The sequence below is a fragment of the Athene noctua genome, chromosome 1 (genome assembly GCF_965140245.1).
Source record: "Athene noctua chromosome 1, bAthNoc1.hap1.1, whole genome shotgun sequence".
NCBI classification, from domain to species: Eukaryota; Metazoa; Chordata; class Aves; order Strigiformes; family Strigidae; genus Athene; species Athene noctua.
In genome coordinates, this window is record NC_134037.1 from 109,224,025 (window position 1) to 109,248,276 (window position 24,252).

At 41.3% G+C, this 24,252-nt stretch overlaps 1 protein-coding gene across 4 annotated transcripts in view; it reads right to left on the reverse strand.

Annotated features, from left to right (window-relative positions):
- ENAH (ENAH actin regulator) overlaps positions 1-13,743 on the reverse strand; it is a 99,112-nt gene extending 85,369 nt beyond the window's left edge. For all 4 annotated transcript variants that reach the window (XM_074897306.1, XM_074897305.1, XM_074897303.1 and 1 more), the window contains exon 1: positions 13,439-13,743. In XM_074897306.1, coding sequence (XP_074753407.1) covers positions 13,439-13,443 — 5 coding nt within the window. In that variant the 5' untranslated portion in view covers positions 13,444-13,743. The remainder of the gene's footprint in view (positions 1-13,438) is intronic.
- Positions 13,744-24,252: the final 10,509 nt, after the last annotated feature.

Genomic DNA, 24,252 nt, shown 5'->3' on the forward strand with positions numbered 1-24,252 from the left:
TGCCCCCCTCCTCAGGAAGAGGAGGCAGCTTTACAAATTCCTACTGTTTCCTGTGCCAAGAGATACCATTAAAGCAAGTCACCATAGCACTGAAAGCCACAGGCAGTACTCTCATTCTCGCCAACAGTTCTGCAACAGAAGCGAAGATTCATCTTCCCAAAACAGAAAGCAAAAAGCCCCAAGCATCCCCCATCCATGTCTAAGTCATTTCTCTGTAACAGAGCTCAGGTTTGATCTCACCAAATATAGAATGCCACAAGAATTTTTTTAGGTTGCATTAAGTTCTCTCTGTGTACATAGAGAAACCGTTTTTATTGGGTCTGCTTGAGAACAGGCATGCAACGCTCTGGCATTTGAGCTCTGAATTAAGCAGCAGACTACGAGAAAAAAAATGGTATTATTAAAGGCCGCTTGCTCCATTAATGATGCTTTATATATTAGAGGCACCCCCTTGGCAAAATGAGCAAGAGAACAGTACTGAGAGATAGTTTGAATCTTTTGAAACTTCATTCTGACTCTTCCTTTTGACTTGTGCTTCATTAAGAAGCCACACATAAGTAAAATTACAGTAACATTTAAAAAAAGCAAGCTACTTGCAAATCTGCTTCAGACTGACAATTTAAAGAGATGTTAGACAATGGCATATTTCAGTTCTTAGACCAGAAAAAGTGACAGTATTTGACCTGCTAATTTTAGCATCTAACTCAGTTTCAGCTTACATTTTGTAAATTGGCTTTCAAAATCCACAATAAAATTCAGAGAACTGGTTAAAATAAAACAGATTATTATACAGGATAAACGTCATAGCACGTAAGACAATGCATGCATTTTATTCTTAAAAGCACAGTATTAAAAATCCACAGCTTTCAAGTTTCTGTATTTCAGTCACCTATATCTCATGACAGCCTTTAAAGCAAAGATCAAATTAACATCCTTCAAGCTTTCAAATATTTTTGCCTTCTTTTCAACTATGGAAGTCTAACTAGATTATAAAATAATGCCTTACCAGATGTTGTCATTTGTCCATTACTTAATTACTGCTTCCAGAGCCACAGAAGGTAGTTATCCAAAACACGCCCTAAACATTTATTCCAGAATCCATGTAGAACAAATGGAGAGTTTAGATGCTGAGACTGGTTGGTTTTAGCACGGGGAAGGGAACAGGGAGATAGGGAGGGGCAGTATCAATATGTTCAAATATCAAAGTGAATTCTATTCATTAAAAATTAACTGGATCTTTTGGTTTAAAGATTCCTATAGTGCCATCTGCATTAACTTTCTCTGCATCACATTGAAAGGTTTTCAGAATTCATAGCCTAATATTTTTTCCATACAAGAAATTTCTCCCTTTTGAAGTCTTAACATGTTGCTTGGCAATACCATTCCACCTCGGGGAAGATAACCACCACCCCTTTTTGTCTGGTTGGAAGCCTGCTTGTGTTGCACAGGTGTCCCATCCCTCTGAAAACAAAGAAAGGCTCTGCAAGTACACTGACGTCACCACAGCTACAGCAAGCACCAGAATAGAAACTCAAATATATACTTCATACTACAGTCCTACAGGAAGTCAGAACCATACCCTCCTGTTAAAGTATAAAATGAACGTGCAGAGATATGTGCCGGGAATACAAATTTAATATATCCTGTTCTAAGTGACATTCTGTTTGTTGCATAGCAACAGGAATCTACTGCAGAAAAACAATATGGAACTTTTTTTTTTTACTTGCCAAGCTACAATTAACCCCAGTCTTCCTGAGACAGAACATCCATGGCATAAACATTGCCCTTGTCACCAACCTAACCAAACACTTACTCTGGTTTACATTAACATGATTCTGTACATTTTAATGATCGTAGAGTATGGTGCTGCTCAGAGAAAATTCATTGCTACAGTGCATATGGCCAGCAACATTTTAATTCTACAGCAATGTCCAAGAAAAAGTTCTTAGATGCAGAAAATTTCCATTCTTAAGTGTGGAACGCTTTCATCATTTTTTACCAGATTTTTGTCATACTACATAAAAAAATTAAAGCTCTCCAATTCTAGAAGAAAAGCCTATGGCTTTGTTTCTAAATGGTTTTGCTCTGTGTGTGTGTTTGGGGAACTGATTTTGTTTTACAAAACAAAAATGAGCATCAGCCCTAACTACTTCAAATTTAAGATCTGTTGTGAATTTTGAAGTTAAACTATGTGTGGACATCTAAACTATGTTCCTCTACACAGAAAAGTTTTTCGGAGAACAGTATGAATTGCATAAAAATCCTTCCCCCTTCCTCGAAAGATAGGAAAATTATGGTCACTCAACTGGTTGGAAAATTGACAGATTGACATATTCATTATAAGTTATACAGAAATATGCAACACCAAATTGGGGAGAGTCCTCATTTTTTTAGGTTTTGGTTTTGTTGTGATTTTTTTTTTTAAACACCCTCTCCATTCCCAGACAAGGCCATGGTAAGCTCCCTGAGAGTTACAACAAAAATATCTAATGGCTGAGCTCTGGGGTGAGACCCATCCCAACTGCAGACGTACTTGAAGACAGGAAGCTCAGCTGAATTCAGAAGGAAAAAACGCAAGATTTCAAAAATATGGATGTTGAATACTGAGACTGCCACTATATAAATCACCAAAACTGAACACATTCCTAAGAGTTAGGCCAACAGCTTAGTCTTCATCTTAAGTTCACTTACAAAATATGTGCAATTTATTTAAAAGAACAAGTTAAGGAAAACAGCTATGAAGGCCTTACTATATACGCCCCAGATAACAAGCTTACAAACGCTTCCCAATTCAAAACAGCTAAGGATTTCTCATACCATACAGGCACTTTTCTCTCCCTCTTTACTCACAACAAGCGAGCCACAGAATGCACCAGATAGAAATCAGATACCTGATGGTAGGTGAAGATTGTGCATCAAATACTGGGAATCCTAAACAAGTGAACACCTTCATACGCAAACAGCACGTAGAGGTTAAGAGTACATTATCTGGAAGAGTGTTTTCTGTTTACTGTTGGGGCAGGGAGGAGTGCAAGAGGAAAGGTTGCTTGTTTTGCATCCATCTGCCCTAAGAAAAGGATACACATGAACTGAAGACAAGATATTCAGAGTATTCAGAACTGGCTTAACTGTACAGTCTTCCATCCTGTGATGACTAACTAGGGACTTCAACAGGGCAAAAATAAAATCCTACTATTAAGTATTATTAAGCATTAGTCATGTCTAAAGATGCAATCCTTGCAGTGCAATCCACTTTCATCTGCATCTTACAGCTTTACTATACACAAGTCACACTCGTGACCAAGACCACGTCCCCACAAAAATAACACAGACGGGCTCCTCAAACAAGGCACTCCAAGCAGGTTTTTTTCCAGTAATTCCCAGTAGTCAGATGCCTCAAAGGAAAATACACCTTTCACACTTTACATGGGAACAGTAACACTTGAAAAGTATTTTCAGTTTTACTTTTTGACATTTTTCTCTGCAATGCACTCTCCACTTCTTTATGCAGACATCTTTGCAGAGCAATGCAAAAAACAAATGGCAATTTTAAACAGTATTCTACAGATGCTTACCTGCTTACAAGCACCTGATCCTTTATTCCTTGGTATAAGAATTATAGCAAATATTGTTACTAGGTCAGACATCGAAACTATGAGCTGCCTACAAAAAATGAAACACACAGCAACATTTACCTGTATCTGCAACGTGACTGCAACAATCCACACAGTACAAAATCTCCACATGGTGTCTCCAAAGAATTGAATAACTTTCTCAGAAACTCAGCACTTGAATGTCTGAAAGCTTGCCCGTGTCCTGTTCCCCACCACTGCAGCAGTTGATCTAATAAAAGATATTGCTTCTCTTTATAAAACCTTTGTCTTGTTTATATCCTTAGAGCAACACAGATACAGCAACAGTATTCACAACCTGCAAGGCAATCTTTGTGTTTATCTTACTGCCATCCATTCGTGGATTTAGCTACTGTTGCAAACAGTGACAATTACAGGAACATGGAACTGCTTTATCATCAAATAAAGGAAATGAAAAATATACAGGAATAGCCTTTGGTTGCCAAACCAAGAAGCCTGAGATGCACTATTCTTCCAAACTTTATGACAAGACTACTCAAAGATACTGCCAAAATACAAAATGAAGTCCCTGAACTCAGAAGTCCAGATTTCTACACCTTACATCTGACCTTATAACTAAGTTGTGAAGTTCAGCGGTAATAATTTTGAGAATAATTAATATATGATGCAGTTAACTGAGCTGATCACTAAACTAAAGGCTACTAGACTCATCACACCATATTGTGGAAACTAGAACAATGGTACTACCACAATCCTGGAGATTACAGCACAAGACCTTTAGGGTGCAAGATTTTCTTAATTTACTTATTTTATGTATTTGATACTTGGATCTTCTCCCTCTATCTCAAGTCAAAATTTTCATCTGAAACCCACTACTGCGTTTTCACTTGGTAGCTAAAAAACCCAACGAGACCACTGAAATGCTACAAAAGCTCATTCTCAATCACTCTCCAAAACATGTAATGCTGAAGAAGCAGCTGAAGTACCAGATTCAACTTCTGCTTGAGTTTATTAGGAACAACTTACTACTCCAGTGCTCTAGCCATTCATCTGCTCTTCCTTCTACTCATGATTCGACATAGATTCCCTTCTACCTTTTAAGATGTACCTATCTTCTCAGCCTTCTCTTGCTCAGAACATTGAACTGGGTAGGTCTTCCATGTTTTCACTCACCCCTCAAAGAGCAGGCTCTAACCAAGAGAAAAGTAGTGACTACTATATAGAGCGACTGCTATATCCATACCCAGTTTCAGACCCCATGGTTCATATCTGACTAGGAAGGCTACTGTGTTCAAAATATGTTTATTTCATATACATAGACAAACCAAATGAAGATACAAAGTACCAGCTACTTCCTGTGCCATCCTCCTGTTCTACTCACGCAAAGTGATTCAATAAATTAAATTGTAACAGTAGCTCCTTGAGCTCTGACTACATTCAGAGACTTCTATCAAAGCAGGAGCATTCTGAACCAGAAAAAAAAAAAGTACCTCTAAACGTAATTTTTTTTAAAAAAATTAGTATTTTTTCTAGAGTAGTACATAACTACAACCAAACTATACTTGCTTTTAAGGAATATGTTCAGTGATTAGATGTACATACAGAAATGCTGAACTTCAGCACTGATCATTTTCATACGAACGCTGCCATTCACTACTTTGATTTACTATCTCTGCCATAATTAGGTTAATTTGTTTTTTGTCAGTCTGGCCACACCATCTATTTCAGAAAATAGATAACAATGTTTATTCTGAAGTTGTAAAGTCTATTTAACTTAATCCACAGTAGCCAACAGTTTTCTAAAAATGGGCTTTGTAAATGTGTTCAAGAACACAGTACAAGTTTTTCTAGTAAAGTTTCACTGTATTCAATTTTAAGTTAAAGAAAAAAATAAATATGTTCCATTAACTAAGACTGAGTACTTTTATGGAAGAGTCAGCATTGTTTAATGGGCTATGGTTTGCCAAAAGGATCATATACTTTCCCCAAATATCAACAAGAGTTCAACACAGGATACAAAATAAAAGGAGTACACATCACTATGCACTGTTTATAAAAAAGTCCAAGCTTTTAAAAGAAAGCAAAGAAGGGAAAAGAAGTTTTTATAGAAGAGGAAAACACACAGAGAAAATAGTCTTTCAAAACAAGTAGCAGTGTATATTGTTCACTGTAACACATTATTGACATGAACATCTACAGTAGCTAGGAAAGAAAAATTCTTACTAGCCTAGAGTTGGAAGCTTGGTACCTGAAAAACATTTCTATTTAACAAAAGCTGTCTCAAGAGCCAGTGATTTTAAGCAGCAACACTACCAGGTTCAAGGCCCAAATTTACTCAGAGCATATGCTTAAGTCAGATTTGCAAAGCCAACCAGAAAGCCGAATGGAACCTAAAAATGCCAACCGCCTCTTTCCACCAATGTCAGTAAAAATACCACTAATACCGCAATATTGACAGTTTTGTTGGAAATACATGAACTACAACAAAATCCTAATCATCTTCCCATTTAGTATTTGCATTTTCAATCCCATACAATAAGAAAAAAAAAAAAATGCAACTTCAACGGAAGTCTCAAAAAAAAAAAAAATTAGAGTTGCAGCAATGTCATGGTTTGATCACATATGAAGATGTATACTGGTCTACACAACCGAAATCTAAAAGCATTTACCAGTAGCCAGATGAGACCAAAATAAAACATTTCCTTAACTACATGCCCTTCAAAGCGTTTCAGTTAAAAATCTGGTATCACTGTATGGTAATCTGCAATAAAGTAACAGCAGTCAGTGGCCTAAAAAAAATTTTAAACTATATTTTAGGAAATTGCTTTAAGGAGAATGACACATACATAGAAATTTATTTCCTCTAGAAAGAAAATTAAAATATTTCTCTAGTTGCTATAAAACTGCAACTAAGGCATAATGGAGACTTTAGCTGTACCAATGATTACTCTTGTTCTTTTACTATTCTGCTAAATTCCAAGTTTTAAAACATTTTCTCTTTTAAACTAGGTGGCTAGTGTACTCAGAACACACAACAATCTCACCTCACCTCCTTTATGGAATTTGCAGTAAGTATAGATTACTTTGTAACATGATTCAGGAAACAGAAAAGAAGTTTCAAATTTGTGAAGAATAACAAAAGAATGAGAGAACATTTGAAACAAAATCCTTCCAATCTTGTTTGTGCTGCAAACTAGGAGTTTAAAGAGTTATTTCTGGCAGCACACCAGTCCAGCAAAGTAGCATTTCTGTGTCACCCTCTGGAGTGCAATCAGTTTCCACTTCTCTCCCTCATACTTCATTGGGTGTCAGCACCTTTCTTTACCATAATTTAAAAAAACAAAAAGGAAAAACAATAAAATATATTAAAAAAAAACCACAACACAAAAAAACAGAGCACCAACCTACACACTTGGCAAAGAAGCATACTAGTTTTGGACTAAACTGAAATAGTTTTTACTATTCTTCCTTTATAAAAGCCAGCTTCACCTGGAGAATTTTCAATATGTGAAACTAAGGGCAGATTTTTTTTTTCCCCCTGAATATTGACTTTGTTTTCTTTTAATGTGCCCTGCCCAAAGATTACTCACAGAAAGCAAGAGAATCTTACTTCAGCTCCTCACATTAACTTCTGCCTTGATGCCCAAAACATGTGCTTATTACTAGCAGTTCAACTGGAAAGACTAATCCGAAGTAGATCGACAATTCATCTCACGTCACACTGAGCAGTCCCATTTTCTCCACCAGGCTGTCACTAGCATTTGGGCAGTAAACCCAGAAAAATGTCGTATCATCTCCCAGGGAGTAGTTCCATAAGCTGCCCGTAAGTGTCTACAGAACTATAACATTAGGAGCAGCACGTGCGTAACACTGTCAAAAGGTGGTAAGCATGATTTTTACGTTCTTTTTTGGAACTTTAACAACATTAGTCATGAAACAGCTACAGTGAAGGAGACTTGTAGTAAGTGATAGCAGGGGAGAGGCTTATCAATTATTAGAACAATTAAATAGGAGTATCCAAAATAACATTTTTCTCTAAAACCTGTAGTGGTACAGAGCATTTTAGAACAAGGCAAAACTACTTCAGACTCAGTTACTTAGATATGTTTTTATTTCTTAAGTTAGAAAACTTGAAAGTTAAAATAAGATAGTGCAGCCATTTCTAAAAAAGGAAAAAAGATACTATATGTTATTCAACAACAGAAAAAGCTACATACAAACCTCATTCTTTTCCAGGTTTGTGAGAACACGTGAGAAGTTAGGGCGGGGGAGGGACAGTAGGGACACAACACTGGCTCTTCATCTGGCAGGTTTAAATACTGGCAGGTTTAAATACTGACAGATACGAAAGTGCCTTTGCTCCCCTATTAATCCCAAGAGAGATGCCAACAACCCAAGACCACAAGGTAGTTTTATACAATTCACAAGGACTGGCAAGGAAAGGCAGGGGTGAGGTCAGGGAGTGAGGTAGGCACCATCAAAAATTACTTAAACATAATTAAGCTGTTCAACAAGGCTTGAGTCACTTCTGTCTCTGCTACATTTACTTTTAGCTACTACTAAAAGTCAGATTTTTTTGAATCAAACATAAAAAGCACGTATCTTCTGCTTTCTCTCAACACTACAGCACTTTTAAAACCTAAACATGTCTGGATGTTTAGAGAGCTGGCACATGTATTTCTACACTGCTGAGTGGAAGCAGGCATGAACTGTCAAAAGCAATTCTAGATGAAAGGTCAAAGTGAAGGGAATAATATCTGTTTCACAAAATACATTTGCTCTCTAGTAATGAAAGCAAATGACTCTATCCAGCGGTTCAGTAACCTACTTCTGTAACAGTTCTGCATGAAACGCACTGGCATGGCAAGAAGCTCATTACGAAGTATTTCCAATCACATGCCTAAGGCAGCACCGAGATACGTCACTTTGGGTATAAGCGTGCTAGCAAAGCATCCGCTGAAACAGGTGCTGGAAGAATAATTCCTCTCCTTTTTATGGAAGTGTAGAAAAAAGGCTTTTATGCTATAGTGGTCTGAAGTAGGACACTGACTAACTCAGTCTTGTTTTCTGACCTCCAACAACAAACAACATGAAGCCCTGAATCAGAGTCAAGAAAAAACTCGTACATACCCTTCCAGAGAGCATTCCTGAATTATACACACTCCCAGACTGCTTCTAATTTTTAGAGGCTGACAACATAATTGCTAAGATGGTCATAAATAGTTTTTTCTAAAAAACTGTATTCCGATTCCCGCACCCTCCACTCACACAGCAATCTTTTTAATACTTACACTTTTACTATCAAAATAATTCACTAAACTATCCAGAGACCTTAAGGGTAAAACAGTTGTCAGATGCCATATCAGGTGGGTAGAAACAACCTGTCCAAAAATTACTTGCAACTGTCACAAATAAAGTGCTAGCTAAAGACTGCACTTCTATCAGACGGATGACTCAGTCCATCTGTTAGTTTACTTAAGAACAAGGAAAGTAACCTGAATTCTTGTATCCACCTGAAAAAGAAAAAAACCCCACCTGCCTACACCACCAATTTTACTCTTGAGATATGAGCAATTTTGGGAACTTTATTGGTTGCAGTTATGCGTATCCAGTCTAATTTAACTGCCTGCTTGCACTTCCAACATTTTACCAAATATTCCTCAACTAAATTAAGCTTTCTACTTGAAACACACTATTTGTGCAAGTATTAAAACTAAAGTAAAGCCAAAATTCCAACGTGTTACCCTACATATTGATGTATACAATAACTTAATGACACCACTGAAATTAATGGCTTTGCTACTCTGGTATTTTACTACCTTAAATAACTGCAGTTATCACAGTAGACTGAACTATACTACTGTCACTAATAATACAATTCTCTTGTTCCCACTTTTCTGGAAACCCTAGGAAACATGTGTGGGTTCCTTCAAGAATTCCTAGTCCTAACAAAAGGTACATGTTTTGTTACTTCTGCTGCAGGCTTTCACTCACGTATTAAAGATGTATAAAACCAGTTAGTATGGTACTGGATTTCTTAGTACAATATTTAAAATATAATGAAGTTTTACTAACCCAGGCACAAAATACACTGACTTTTAAATTATAACATGAATTTCCTTCTCAAGCGACATACTTGAGCAGAAAAGATGCAGAATGTAAATAAGCAGAAATTTTAATATGATTTAGAGACCACAAATTTAATTACTTTTTACCTTGGAAAAAACAAGTGAGGATATGACATGATTTTCTAAAAAGGCAAAAATATATAATTTAGCTGCCTGCCCTAAGTACAGAATTAAATTCACACATGACATGCATAGTAACCTACTGCAAACACAAAAGAATATTCTGGGCTCTAGAAATACTAGAATTTAAAATTCTAAAAAATACTGTTTCTTTCCCAGTTTCTGTAACTTGGGTAATGAAACCAGACTAAGCAGTCTGCTTTCTGACTAGCACACTAATGAAAAACAATTCTTTCCCACACAAAGAAATGGATGTAGTAATCCCAAAGGAAGGTTGTACAGTTTGATTAAAAAAAAAAGTCAGTATCTTGGAAAGCTCATTTATTTTTATTGGAATTATCATACAAAGTGAGCTAGATATCAAAAAAATAAAAATTTAAGATAGTTCAGTTAACCTTCGCCATGGAATCCCAGCTCTAGCAGTAGAGTTATGTTTATCAGCTTCCGTAATACAGATTTCAACATATGCTTCAATAAAAGTCTGTTCACACATGTTGTTCTTGCATGATTGGAAGTTATGCTATCACTAAAACGAGGGGACCAAATTGTGCTGTTACATAGATCCTACCTACCTCCCCTCCCCATTCCAGTCAGCTGGTAAATGGAAACCTCATTGAATATGCCTATTCCTGGATACCTATTATGAAGTAAGTGCATTCAGGAAACTATATTAAGAAGAGTACTTAGTCAGCTAACCACAACACAATAAGAGCAACAGGTGTTCATGGGAATCAGCTGTTTACCTAAAGCGGGGGAGATACACACACACAAGCCCTATTCAAGCTGCCTCCTGAACCAAGTAACTTCATACTTAGGCTAGACCGTTTAACTGGGATATTTAATATTCAAGGTTTATCAGCAACCTAAAACCCCTAACAGATGCTACTCAAACAGCATATAACTTTAATTCAAATACAAGGGTTCTGCAAGAATTAATTCTTGTGTACCACTGATGTTTGTGTCTTACTGAATTGCTGATTATTTTATAATATGAAGATGCTCTTCACAATGACACTAGGTTTTACTTGACTTAAGGAAAACCAGTTTGCTCTTTGGTAACCAACCAGATAACCACCCAGACAAGATGCGAGATCATAACATGAAATCATCAGAATTAGTTCGGGCTCATGATGGTTGAAGAATAGGCTCTCGCACATGTACGTGCCAAAGGACAACAGAAACAGAAGGCTTTTTTTTTTTTCTCCCCAGCTCATCTCAGTATTTTTTTTCTTTTTGTATTCTTTGGAGGACCAACTGCACGCTTACCTGCAGAACAGCAATGGCAGAATGCAATTTATGCATCACCAGAGACCATCAATCTCGTGTCAAAAGTATGTTTTTAAGTATTAACTTCTAAGATTTAACCTGAAAATAGAGGAGCTACATATGAAACACTGGTCATTTGTCCCATCTACCTTGTCACTCCTCCCACATCACAACTTGCCTTGACCAGCAAACAGACATTAAAAGACATTGCCTGAACAAAATACAGCGTGAAGATACTGTTTAAACACGTTTCAGAAATATACTGTCAATCGTAGTCTAAACAAGTCCAAAGCGAGAGCGTGCAGTGAAAGCTTGCCATTGTACTGGAGTCGGACCAATTAAACAAAACTGAGTCAATTTAATAGTGCCTCTATAGAGAGAAAATATTTCTTTAACCACATAATTTTCTTATCCTGTGCAGTTTAATTGGTATAGTTTGCTCCTTTTTTCAAAAGGCTTGGAACCAAGTGTTCTTGAGGTCAGATTTCTTTGAAATACCCCATGACCACGCAGAACGACCATCCAATGTGCAACTGTATTTCCCTCTTACCAGCTTAACGCTCTGTGCTCACGAGCAGGTAGAAAGGTTCAGATCTACAATATACTCATTTGCCTATATTACTGACTGCTTCAAGTCAACTATTCAAACATCTAAATAAGCAACCTAAGGGTAGGTTCAACCTAGACACTTTCCTGTTATGCTGGTTAAGAGAAATATTTGTGCTCCCTCCAAGCTGGCATAAGTCCTAGCACACATACAGTTACATCAGCGAAAGAGCAGTCTTGCTGGTATAGCTTACTTCATGCAGCATCACTCGCACAATTAAAAAAACCTGAATTTACACAGGGGTTCTCAGAATATTTATGCCAGCTCTTGCTAGATTGACAGCACTCGTTGTGTTAAAGACTGTCAAGACAATTAAAAAAACCCACCTCTGTTTAAAGGATCTGGGTACGAACTGTAAGTTTTCTAAGTTGTAACTTTTTATTTGCAGGGTATCTGACTTCTACATGAGCAACTTGAATAAGTGAAAATAAATTATCACAAGACAAAACAAAGCTTAAAATAACATAGGACATAAATACCTACAGTTAACAAAGAAAACTAGAGGGAAATACGGGCACACAATTCTAAACAAAACAGCAGGGAGATGGTTCTCATGCTTCCCACTGCAGTGCTACCCTTTCCATTGGAAGGTGCACACACACCAGGCGGGGGGGTAACCCGTAAAGTTCAAAAGATGTAATTAGGATTTTACTGTCATACATACAGAAAATTCTAACGGCTCGTCACTTTTATGCAGTAGAGGAGTTTACTGATTTTCGTCATACAAATTTTGCCAAGCTGTATTGCAAAGGACTTCACGACTTACGGTCATCTTTAAGACAAAGAAGGTTCAAACCCAACTGCAAGGCAGACAATCTTCCAGGGGGCGGGGGGGGGAGGAAATTAACAACTCGGTTCCCCAGCTGTTTAACTGAGGGACAGGCCTACAGGGAGCACAACGTCCCCGAACAGACAGAGCAGCGCTCGGGCTATCGAGCCGCATTTCTCCGCGGGTCCTGCACAATCCAGAAAGAAGATTATGGAAACAGAACAGGCGCTGAGAAGAGCTGGGGCGGGGGGGGGGGCAGGGAGACAGAAAATCGCCTTCAAATGAATGAGCCGGCGGGGAGCGGGAGTCCCCGGCGGGAAGGCGGGCGGGCGGGCACCCACCTCCCTCCGTCCCTCCCCGGTCCCCCGCCGCGTCCACCTCTGTGTTTACATCCGAAACCTCCAAACGCGACACTTTCCCGGCTGCCGAGAGGGGGATTCCCCCCCCCGCCCCTCGACGCCTCTTAATCGATTACACAGGGAAAAGCCCAGCTGCTGCTGCAATGCAACACGCGCCGGGTAAGGCGGAGGGGAAGGAAGGGGGAAAAAAAAAAAAAAAAAAACAACACCGGGAGAGAAAGAAAGGAGACGGGCAAGCGAGGCTCACGCCGTGCCGGCGCGCACCGCCGCCACCAGCCCGGGGGAGGCGCCGGAGCGGGGCCACCCGCCCCCCCGCCCGGCCCGGGCCCGGGCCCCGCCGCTGCCCCCCGAGCGCAACTTCGCCGCCGCGGGGGACGGGGGACGGCGGGGCCGCCCCTCCCCCACCCGCCACTAACAATGGGCCCCTCCCCCACCGCGGGGCTCCCCTCGGCCCGGCCCCCGCCCCCTCCGCCGGCCCAGCGGACGCCCCCCTCCCCATCCGCGGCTGCGGACCGACAGGGGCGGGGGGGCACGGAGCCGCCGCCGCCCCCCTCCCGCCGCCGGCCCGCCCGCCCGCTCCGGGGCCGGCCCCTCACCTCATGGTGCTGCCCGGGGTCGGGGAGCCGCTCCCGCTCCCTCGCTCGCTCCGCTCTCTCCCCCGCTCCGCTCCTCGCCGCTCCGCAGGGGCCGGCGCGTCAACGGGCAGCGAGACCCCCGGCCGCCAGCGCCTCCCCGCCCGTCTCCGCCGCTCCCTCCGCCGCCGGGCCGGGCCAGACCACCGCGGGGAGCCGGGGGGTGGAGGGGACCAGGGAGGTGGGGGAACGGGGCGGGGAGGAGCGAACCAACGCGCGGGAAGGGCGGGGGGGGAGGAGGAGGAGGAGGAGGAGGAGAATGGGCGGGCGGGGGGAGCGCGGGGGAGGCCGGCGGCACCGGCGGGGCTGAGGGAGCGGCGGCGGGCGGGGGGCGCGGCGGCGGCGCGCAGGGGACGCGGCGGGGGGGCGGGAGGAAGGGGCGGGACGCGGAGGCCGCGCCCACCGCCGCGCGCGGCCGCCCGCCCGGGCGGGTGAATGGGGCTCGGCGGCCGCGCGCGGGGGCGGGCGGTCTGTCCGCCCGTCGGTCCGTCCGCTCGCCCGCCCGCCCTCAGGTGAGGCGGCGGCTTCCCGCAGGCGCTCCTCCGCCCGCCCTCGGGAGAAGCGGTCGCCCGCAGCGGCTCCTTCCCCAGCGGCCCCGTGTGCCATTGTCCTGCGGGGCCGGGCACCGCGCCGAGACCCCGCGCCCGGGCCGGCCCTGGGGCCGGGGAAAGCGGGCCCAGGCCCGCCGCGGGTGGGCCCCGCCGGGAGCGCTGGCGGCAGGGCCCGAGCCGGGAGCCGGGAGCCGCCCCGGGGCGGGCGGGGCAGCCGGAGAGCCGAGTCCCGGGGCTCGGCGGGGCGCGTCGTGCAGCCCGCCATCAGCGGAGCCTGCCCCGGCCCCACCCCGGGCCCTCTGCGCCCTGCCCCGGCGCCCGGCCGCCCCGGTAACCGGCACCCGGAGTAGCGGTAACGTCTGTGAGCAGGGAGGAAGGCGTAACCCTCGCAGCCCGCCGCCTGAGCGGGCAGGTAAAGGGCTCTGGGTGTCTGCGGCTCGTCCCTCGCCTCTCGGTGCCCTCGGCAGCGTGTGGCCTAAGAGGCGTTGTCAGGAACACAGGAATGTGTGTTACTTCAGCTTTACATCTTTCGATAGCCCCGCGTCTGTGCTACGTACGGATTTACGTTTTGCTTTTCGTACTCCCAGCACACGGGATGCGTAACTTTAACCCAGCTCACGCTCGTTGCTGCCAAGCGCCGAATACCCAGTCTCTCTCCCGTCTCCGTTAACGGAAGCGATGAGCAAGTGTCTTTGCAATTTCCAACGACATTAAGGCATCTCTGATTTCATTTTTCCCTAACAAATACCAGTGTTTTCCAGGGTTTAGTTATTCAAAATGTATTGTACATGAGAAATAAAGGGGTATATATGTATATCTTCTTTACAAGTTTCTAGACGTTTAAATACAAAAAGGTAAAGAATTTTAGAAATACCTATCTTCTTTATATAGTTCTGATCTAGGTTTCACACATTAAAGATTTTTTACCGGCAATCTCCGTGATTTGACACTATATAGCATACAACCTTTTCAGTATGGTGTCTGAGCCAGGGTCATCCACTGTCAATGGTGTCAGTAACGCAGTAAGAGAGGAGCTAGTCAATGAAAAAAATGGTCAATTGTGAGAAAATACTAATTCAGGAAAAAGGACGGGATCTGAAGCTGAAGCTAATGAATAACAGTTTAGCAAGAAAATTAACATGTTTTTACTGGCATAGGGATGATGTCAATGAAAATGTTGCAGTAGAGGTGAATCACAAAATGCAGATGAGTAATCAGAAGAAAAGCAGCATCATACTCTTAAGAATTAAGTGGGTACCTTTGACAACAATGTAAACGCAGCCTGCAAAAGGGGACACAATTGAATCTGGTAAATAAATTTACCATAATCGCTTCCAGCAAATACTGAGGACCATAATGACTGACTGACAGTGGACCTCAGTTCTTAAGGCATCAGGAATTTTCTAAGATCTGGGCTTCCTATCACCAGAACATCCTCCAACTAAGAGATTTGAAAAGAAAGCCATTCTGACAGTGAAAGCTATCTTGAAGACAGCCGAGTGTAAATGTTAAGATTTATGTCTGATAGATATATCTATGTATCTATACAGATAATTCTAAGATAGGTATCTAATGGGCTTTAGCAGATACATCAGTAGAAGGAATGGCAGACAGTTGGAAGAAGGAGGATTTTGTTCTAAGATCCCAGTTGTTCTATACCAGAAAAAATAAGGATCATAATGTGACTGTTCTAATAGAACCGTTTGGTCATATTAGTCAAATCTAAAAGAAGTTTGACTGTGACAGGTATATAAAAACCACTGAAAGTATGCCTGGGCTACAAGTCTGCCTGAGAGGCAATGAAAATAGCCAGAAGCTGTTACTTCTGCAAAATAGCTATTATCGTTATTTGTGTTATATTACTTGGTGTTCTTAGCCAAATCAGATATGGCCATAGCTGGATTTCTCAAGACATACTCTGTGGTACAATAGAATTTGTAAAAATGCCAGAAGAATCATTTTGCATGCTGGCATCGCAGATGTCACCAAGTGCAAAGTCATTCTGGACGCTAGCTTAGTCAAAAATCCCATTGAATTAATCTGTAACAAAATACTAAATCTGCAGTAACTCATACTAGCAGTTACATGAGAAGGAGGGGAGCCAAAATGATATAGGACAGAAATCAATTATAAATGTTGAGTGCCTTTTTCTTTCCAGGTCAATTTAGCGATGTTATTGTCAAGAAATTAAAGTAGTCTAGCAGAAGAATGAGTTAGTGTCGTGTACATGTTTATGATACTGAATTATGCATTGAGAAATCTGTAATCTCTTGTAGCGGGCCCACGTGTTCTCAAGCTGTAATCGTTCAATGTGTCCAAGTCACTTTGTGCGATTCTGCCGTTATCTTTCTCGCTGACGGGATCCTCCAGCAACACAGCATGGGTGTTAATGCCCTCTGCATCACCTCCCACTGCCCTCCCTTCTTCTGGCAATGACAAAAACAATGTGGCAGAAAGCCTTCGTAGCTGGTGGTGTCACACTAATACCTGAGGCCCCTGACAACTTACAAGGCAGAGCCATGTAATGGCTCTTCTAAAATGTGCCCGAGGACTGTGTTTGTGGCCTCTTTTCTCCGGGTCCAAGCGGCTCAGAATACCCCAAAGCCACTTCACAACCCTCCCTCTTGCATTTGCTGCTGCTCAGCTGCAACCAAGCCTGGAATGTTTCCAAAGGCTAAACCAGCTCAGGTTGAGCAGTATGGTGTGCCTCCTCTCCAAACAACCTGACCAAGGAAGGCTTTTTGAATGCTAGATAAATGGCCTGCCCAGGCATAAACCAGAAGAGAATGTGTTTCTGTTTAGTATCAGCCAGATGCAAGAGGCTTGGCAGGCTACTCCTGAGCAAACCCAGCCGAGCCCAGCGCATCTCATCAGCATGGATCACCCTTAATACAGGGTCATGAGGAAGATGCATGACTAATGTTCTGGAGAAATTCAGGGAATCCGAAAGCTTCAAGAAGCAGAGTAATCCTTCCTCTCACAGTGAGGTTTCCTCCATCTTCTCTGAAACAATGTCCCACTTTGCAGTCTTTGTTTCTTTGGAAAGTCTGTTTGTATTTAAGAGGAAAAAGTAGCGGAGATCTTCGTATTGTCTTACTACAGTCAGTGTCCTAGGACAGCAGTGCTTATGCAAGATCACTTTGGCTTTCTCTGGTGATCTGTAAATAGCACAATGTGGGATACACAGTCTGAGAGGTTTCTGGAGTGGGGGGAAGTGGGTTTCTCCCGTGGTTTTGGTTTCTTCAAGGTTATTGTTCTTTTTACTTAATGCATCTAGAGTTTGGCTTTCAAATATGTAAAAAAAATATTTTTTATTTCACTCATTTAAATTATTTTCCACAAAACTAGTATAGAAAGAAAATTTACTATATAATAGAAGTGAGAGAATTGCAACAACAAAGCATGAGCTTTCTCTCTGGTGATAGTGAAGGACTTTCCAAAAATGGTGGACTAAAAGAAAATGGCTCTGACAGGGTGCTGCTGTTAGCATCTGAGATTATCAAAACAGAAGTGAATTAAGTAATTTAATATATTATTCTCATCACTGATTATGTTAATCTAATTTATAAATACATCTTTTGCTCTGAACCAGACACAGAGCTGACGCCTGAACCAATTCCGTGAGGTCATGGTTAGCTGAACAAGATGAGGATCAGACTACTATGTAGATAGTTAAAATATACTGGCCAGTATAATTCTTCCCGTCCTTTCTTTCTTTCCCTCACCCCCAAGTCATTTTCAATTTCAGGTTGCCATGAGTCAGGCAACTGCTGAAGTGTTGCATAGCAGATCATTAAAGGAAATGCTTTCAACCAAAAACTCTTTAGCTTTATTTTATTTATTAAATTATGTAGTATTTCTCAACTGTCTTCTGAGAGAAGGGGAGAAAACTATCTCTAAAATTCTTCAAGAATACTAAAATAAACAGTTATTGGCATGACTCAGCAGATAACAACAACAATAGCAGGCAAGGTCATCTTTTAATAGAATATTATTTTTGTTTTCTTGTAAAAAAAGGCAAAACAACATCACCAGCAAATGAAGCAAATCTTCTTCTATCAAACATAGTCCTTTGACTCCTGAATGTGAAGCTCAGTCTTCCTACCAGCATACCCAGCTCCTTGTTATACAAGTAAACAATTCATACATCTTCCATCAAGCACCTCCGAAGAGGAATGAAAACAACAGCTGAAGCTTTCCACTGTGCATCTTTCCACCAAGGCTCCTAACGGTGCCCCTCGTACTGTCAAATAGCACCAGCAAATCTCACCACAAGCCTCTATAGACGTGAGTCTGGAGTATGGTATGTGTCTTTCAGTCTGTTCCCAGTAGACTCAAATATTTAAGTGAAAATTCCTTGAATAAAAAGGGATTGTTTTCCCCCCCTAGATTTATCATGAAAAGAATTTGTATTATGCTGCAGGCTGTTTAGTGAGGGCTGAAGTCTCTTTCTGTGTATGTACTGCTTATCAAGTGTTAATCGATGCGTTGTGTACTAAGTGTAAAAATGCTTTTCTGACACTCAGATAAATGATGATTGTTGTTTTGACCCTTGTCTTTCATTCACCTCCACTCAGTTGCTGACTTTTGTGGTTTCTGAGATGACATGTTGATTTAGGACCACTGCGATAGACCAATCTCATCTCTTACTTTCCATCTAATTTTATACTCTTATCCCCTAATGGTCTTGTTTGCCACCAGTCTGCATTCTTCTTATGCATTACCAATAAAATTTATTCATTATGTTCTTTGCTCTTCCATGCTAATGTCTTAGAACAAATTGTACTCTGCTGCTTTATCTTATGCTGGAGGAAAGTCCAGGCACAAAGCTGGCCCAGGATTTGGTTAAGATTGTTTTGAGCCATCTTTTCTTACAACTCCAGATGAGTTATGTTTTAAGTTCCTCAACCACAGCCAAGGATTTGGGCCATTATTAATTAGTTATTATTAATAATTGTTAAGTGCCTACAGTGCACTTATAGCATAAAAAAAGGGCAGGTTTCTTGCCTACAAGAGCTGTTACACTAAGGGGATATCTACACTGTAGTCTCCCATATCTGAGCTGGCGTTAAAACACTTAGCTCAGTTAGCTGGTATTAGTTATCTGGTACATTCTAGGTGAAACTGCATGGAGCTCTGCAAGGAGCTACTCACTTCGCTTCTTGGCCCCAACATCGGCAAAGATTTGACTTCACCAGAGCATGTTCACTGCACTGTACCCCTTCATCCTGCTTGTCTTTAGGTAGACAGATGCCAAAGGAGGTGGTGTTGCCTTTCAGTTGGTAGCCCATACCAAATGTCACCAATTAAAGCTACCTTGCGCTTTGCAATTTATCTTTAAACGGACAAAAAAAAAAGCCCCAAACAATTCCAAAACATGTGGTAAAACCCTGAGAATATTCTCTGACTCCACTGCAAATATGTTCTGTCTTTTCACCATCTTTCTCCTTCCTTCTATTTTAGATGACTGACAACACGCTTACTATTGCTGGTTAGTTTCCATTCACTGCAAAGTTGGAATAACTTACGATGAAAGTACTGTCCCAGTTATAAATGAATGACAACACTTTTACTATAACTGGTTAGTTTCCACTGCTGCAAAGTTGGAATAACTTGCAGTAAAAATAAGGTCCTGTTTATAGATGAATGACAACACTTTTGCTATTGTGAGTGAGCACCTGTGGACTGCAAAGCTGGAAGTAACTTACCATACAAATATTGTTCCTATAAAGGTAGAAGCTCAGTAAGACGACAATAACCTCTTTAGTCCTTTCCAGCACTGCAGATTTTGCTTTCTGGCAATAGCTATAGCCAACTCCATAATTTGGATTTCAAATTTAGTAAGTGATAAATCATGCATGAGACCCAAAATATACAAAGCAGCAGTTGCAAAAATATTCTTCTTCAGTATTTTAGAAAGAACATCACAAAAATGTTTGCCAAATGAATTAATGTTTCTATAAAAAGACGTGAAGAAATGAGCTCTTAAGAGATTACAACGCTAACACATGCCATTATTATTACTATAACTAGTTAGCAACCATTTCAAAATTAAGATATACTCTATAAAATCAATGAGAAGGAATTCCTTGCAGTTGGCCCTAAATCATGCTTCCAGGACTAGGGATTTGTATCTCAACAACAGTCACTCTCTCTGCTGAGTATTTATTCTCACTTCCTCTGTTAGTTCAGTTCCCATGTTTCACAAATACAACCACATAAACAGTGATGGATTTTCTCCTGCTCCTTTCAGCCTCAGACAGAACAGAACCATGTTGTCTCCTATTTCTTATTTCGCAGGTTTTTTTCTAAACAACTCATACTGATTGTTTGCCACCGACTGGCATGGTGCAGTCAGGAATTTAGGTACTACAGTCAATTGACTGCTTTCCAAGCATATGACTCGTTAAAACTGTACTGCTGGAGAGTTTACATTCAAAAAATAAAGGTTTTTGTAGGAATATGGCTTTTTTCAAATGCTTGCCAAACGCTGGGGCTTCTAGCTGGCTAGTAAGAAAGCACTGCTCTTCTGGAGAACAAAAATAAATAGAGGTAGGAAAAGACCAGTAAAGAAATGTTCCTCACAAGACTGTTATGGAATGGAATACATTTCATTGTCAGGAAGCTCTTCTTTGCAAAACTCTCCTTGTTTCTCTTAGGCTTACTATGCTTAGATAAATTCTACTTTCCCTGTATTTTTCTCTTCTGTATAGCTGTAAGTTTTATCGTTGGCTTCTTCAGACATCAGATGTCCCTAAAACAACAACTGGTCTGTGTCATTAAACAAGATTTTTCAATGTTCCCATAGCTCAGTGAAATGCTGGGGTTTCAACCCCAAGCCCCAAATTAAGGTTGACATATGGGTGATTCCCACAGCCCTTCACAAAGGGGGGGTGAGTTTACCTTTAGGCTTCCCTCCAGGGTGCGGTGGCCTTGCAGGGAGAGCCATGAGGTAAATGAGCCCCAGGGGTCTGCATTAAGTAAACAAGGGTCAGGTGTCCCACTCAGGGATAAAAGCTGGGACCACCTGCAGGCAGGGGTAGTGTCTGTCTGTGAGGTGGATGCACTTTGCAGAGTTCCCTGTTGGGGAAGGACCTCCTACCTCCCTGGAACTGGGCTCTGGTCAGGTCTGGCTTTTGTAAATGTGGGCTGTATAGAGAGTCAGTATGTACCTTTCTTGGTCTTATGTATTTGGCTTCTTGACTCGGTTGTCTCCTGTCCCTTCTATGGGAGACTGCATTTCCTCATTTATTCCACCCATTGTTGGTCATGTGGTGTTGTTGTTGGGGTCAGTGGGATGGATGTCAATTATGTATAATCTGACTTGTTTGTACCCCCAGCGCTCACCCATGTACTGACCCTTTTGTATCAAATACAATTTGGTTATTGGTTCATCTTTATGCTGGCTGTGTCCTTTATGCTAGGCCTGATAATTGGCAAAACACTCAGTTTCTCGAAAGCATTTTGTGGCTTTGTTCTAAGCTCCCACCAATGTTTCTAGTCCTGGGTGCACAAAAGTGATGTCTTTATTCAAGGTGCAGACAACTGCTCTTTGCTTCTGAACATGGAAACAGAAATCACACTTCATGACACTATTTCCACTAGGGTTGTTGTCACTCTAAAAGAGTCTGTGGATTTATAATAAAAAACAGATAGCACCACCTGTATGAAGACAGACTGATTTATAACCTTAAGGGATACTCAGACAATCATTTTATTTTGTTGTCACAACTGGCTGAACGTTTCTAACCTTCTAATTGTGAATAGAGTTGCTTTGTGCAGCGAAATGACTCTTACAACAGTGAACCATTCATTCTGCTGTGACTACACCAGTGGGTGGAGGGGTAGTGCCAGCTTTGTAATGTTTGAAATTATTAAAACAACCATACTGCTAGGATATTGGCATATCTGCAAAGAAATAAAAAGCCTTCCATCTCTTACCTGTTCATGGTTTAGAATCACCTTAAGCAGGTAGCAACCATAACCATTAGCATCTGATAGTGTTGGTGTATTCATAAAGTCATCAGTAATACAAGCTGATGTGATGGTAAGAGTACATGCTCAGACAAAAAATGTTAGAAAGATGAAGAGCCTGTCCCGTTCCACAAGAGGTGACTGATAGGGTGAAAAATGCAGAACTGAATGAGTAGCAATGCAAGATTTGCAAGCCTGTTCCTAAAACCCAGCAGCAAGGGAAATCCTTGTGTGCTCCTTTGAAGCAGTGGCTGAGAACAGGAGCAGGAAAAGAAGTGTTATTTTAGCCAAAAGGTAGCGAGGTTATAATGCTAAAAAAAGGATAAAACCCTGTAGGAATTAAACAGCATTTTTCCAAGAAAAGAGCAATATATAGATCTACAAAGGCAGGGAATGTATTTTTTTAATCATTGACCGTTATTCTAAGCCTGATCCCAAAGAAAATATAATACCAAAGTCAGTCTGCCTTTGTAGAGGTAGGCTTTGCATTTATCACTTTAATTTTGGTTTTAAAACCAGAGAAAGCCAGCTCTTTATTCTGATAAAGCTGCTATGCATCACTGTTCCTCTCTTAAATTCATCCTGGAAGCTCAAAAGAATTTTAAAAAAGACATATTGCAAGGTTCGTTTGACAAAAAACATTGTTCACTTCACCCGCTTCTCCACAATTTGGAATAGATGGTGTGTTTGGAGGACAGCTGAGAGGGGAGATGTGCCCCCTGTCCCACCAAAGTCCAGGGGTTCCTGCTTCATAATGTCCTTTTTGGCTTGTCTATGCTTGGGGTAACTCAGAGCAAGCTGGAAGCTGCTGCAGGCTATGCCTGGGAAGGGAGAGGAGATAGCTCAAAGAATCCTAGGGGGATTCCATACATGAATCAGATCATATTAAGTCAAAGCGCATCTCTAGAAGTGACGCCTTCAAACCTGAACAAAATGAGACCAAGAGCATTGCTTTTGAATCCTTGCCTGTCACTTGTACAGAGAGGTAGGAAGTTTCTCCCTAGTAAACAAATACTGGTTGCACTCGTTAAGTAAGAGAGAGGTGTTCTTGCCTCTGCTTACATATGGATCACTGAAAAGCCCGAAGCAGTTGGTTTTTTCAGGAATATCAGCCTGGCATAGACTACAGGAAGGTCTTGGACACAGGAGCTGTGCTTGAGCACAGCTCGATCAATTAACTTACTCTACAAAGCTTTTCATTTATAGTATTTTCATGTGAATTTTGGAATGGATCTTTTAACTCATAGAAATAAGCAAATTATCCTCATTATCTCTGCATTACAGCCTCCCCATGACAACGTAATGCTGGTTTATGGGCTACACAAGTATCTGAGCATGCTGCTTTCTGTGTGAGTTGGACCTTTAGCACATGCAAATAAGATGAGACTCTGACCCACATAAACTGTGACCTTAAAACAGGGCATTTCCTCTTCCCTTTGATTTTAAACATACCAGCTCGTATTTTCATTTACATGAAGATTTTTTACATCAATTACATCTGAACTTTATGCTATAATCAAGATCCCTTTGCACCAAAAAAAGTGGCTCAAAATGCATTAATTACATTAAATAAGCACACAAGAGACTGCCTTGCAGTTTCTGTTCCTCCTCTAAGAATTTTGTGAAGTTATCTGCAATTCACAGAACTGCTCAGCTTCATAAGCATTTCTCCCTCAAATTCTCTGACTTTCACCTTTTGCACATCTTACTGGTTTCTGTGAGGGCTCTCAAGCAGCCACAAATGCATTTCTATTCCTATATCCTACTATGTACATTTGCTAAATCCTTTACAACAGGGTTTCCTCAAAAGCTAAGAACTTCCCATAACCTAGTTTTTACCTATCAAGTTGTGCAGACGTACTCTCCTGAGATGCTGACCTCACTAGTTGAATGATTTCTATCCAGCTACTACATTCTTACAGCAACTAGATGAAGGAGTTCTGACTGACTGTAAGAACCAGGGAAAGGCTTCTCTAAGTGTATGCAAAGAGCTTAAACGTAAGAGTAGAACATCCACAAGGCAATTAAAAAATTATTTATCTTAACTGTCCAGTATTGCATCTTTATTGTCTTTTCTCCTGTTATTACGCAAAGAAACTCTGTTTAATGTTATATTTATTATTACAGCTGTGAAATTGGTTAAGAATTTTAGATGGGTACAGAAACTACAGAGTTATTTCACAGCGGTGGTCATTAGTAGGACAAGACAGAAAGGAATGCTTAGCTGGAAACACTGGTCATCCAGAATTCATC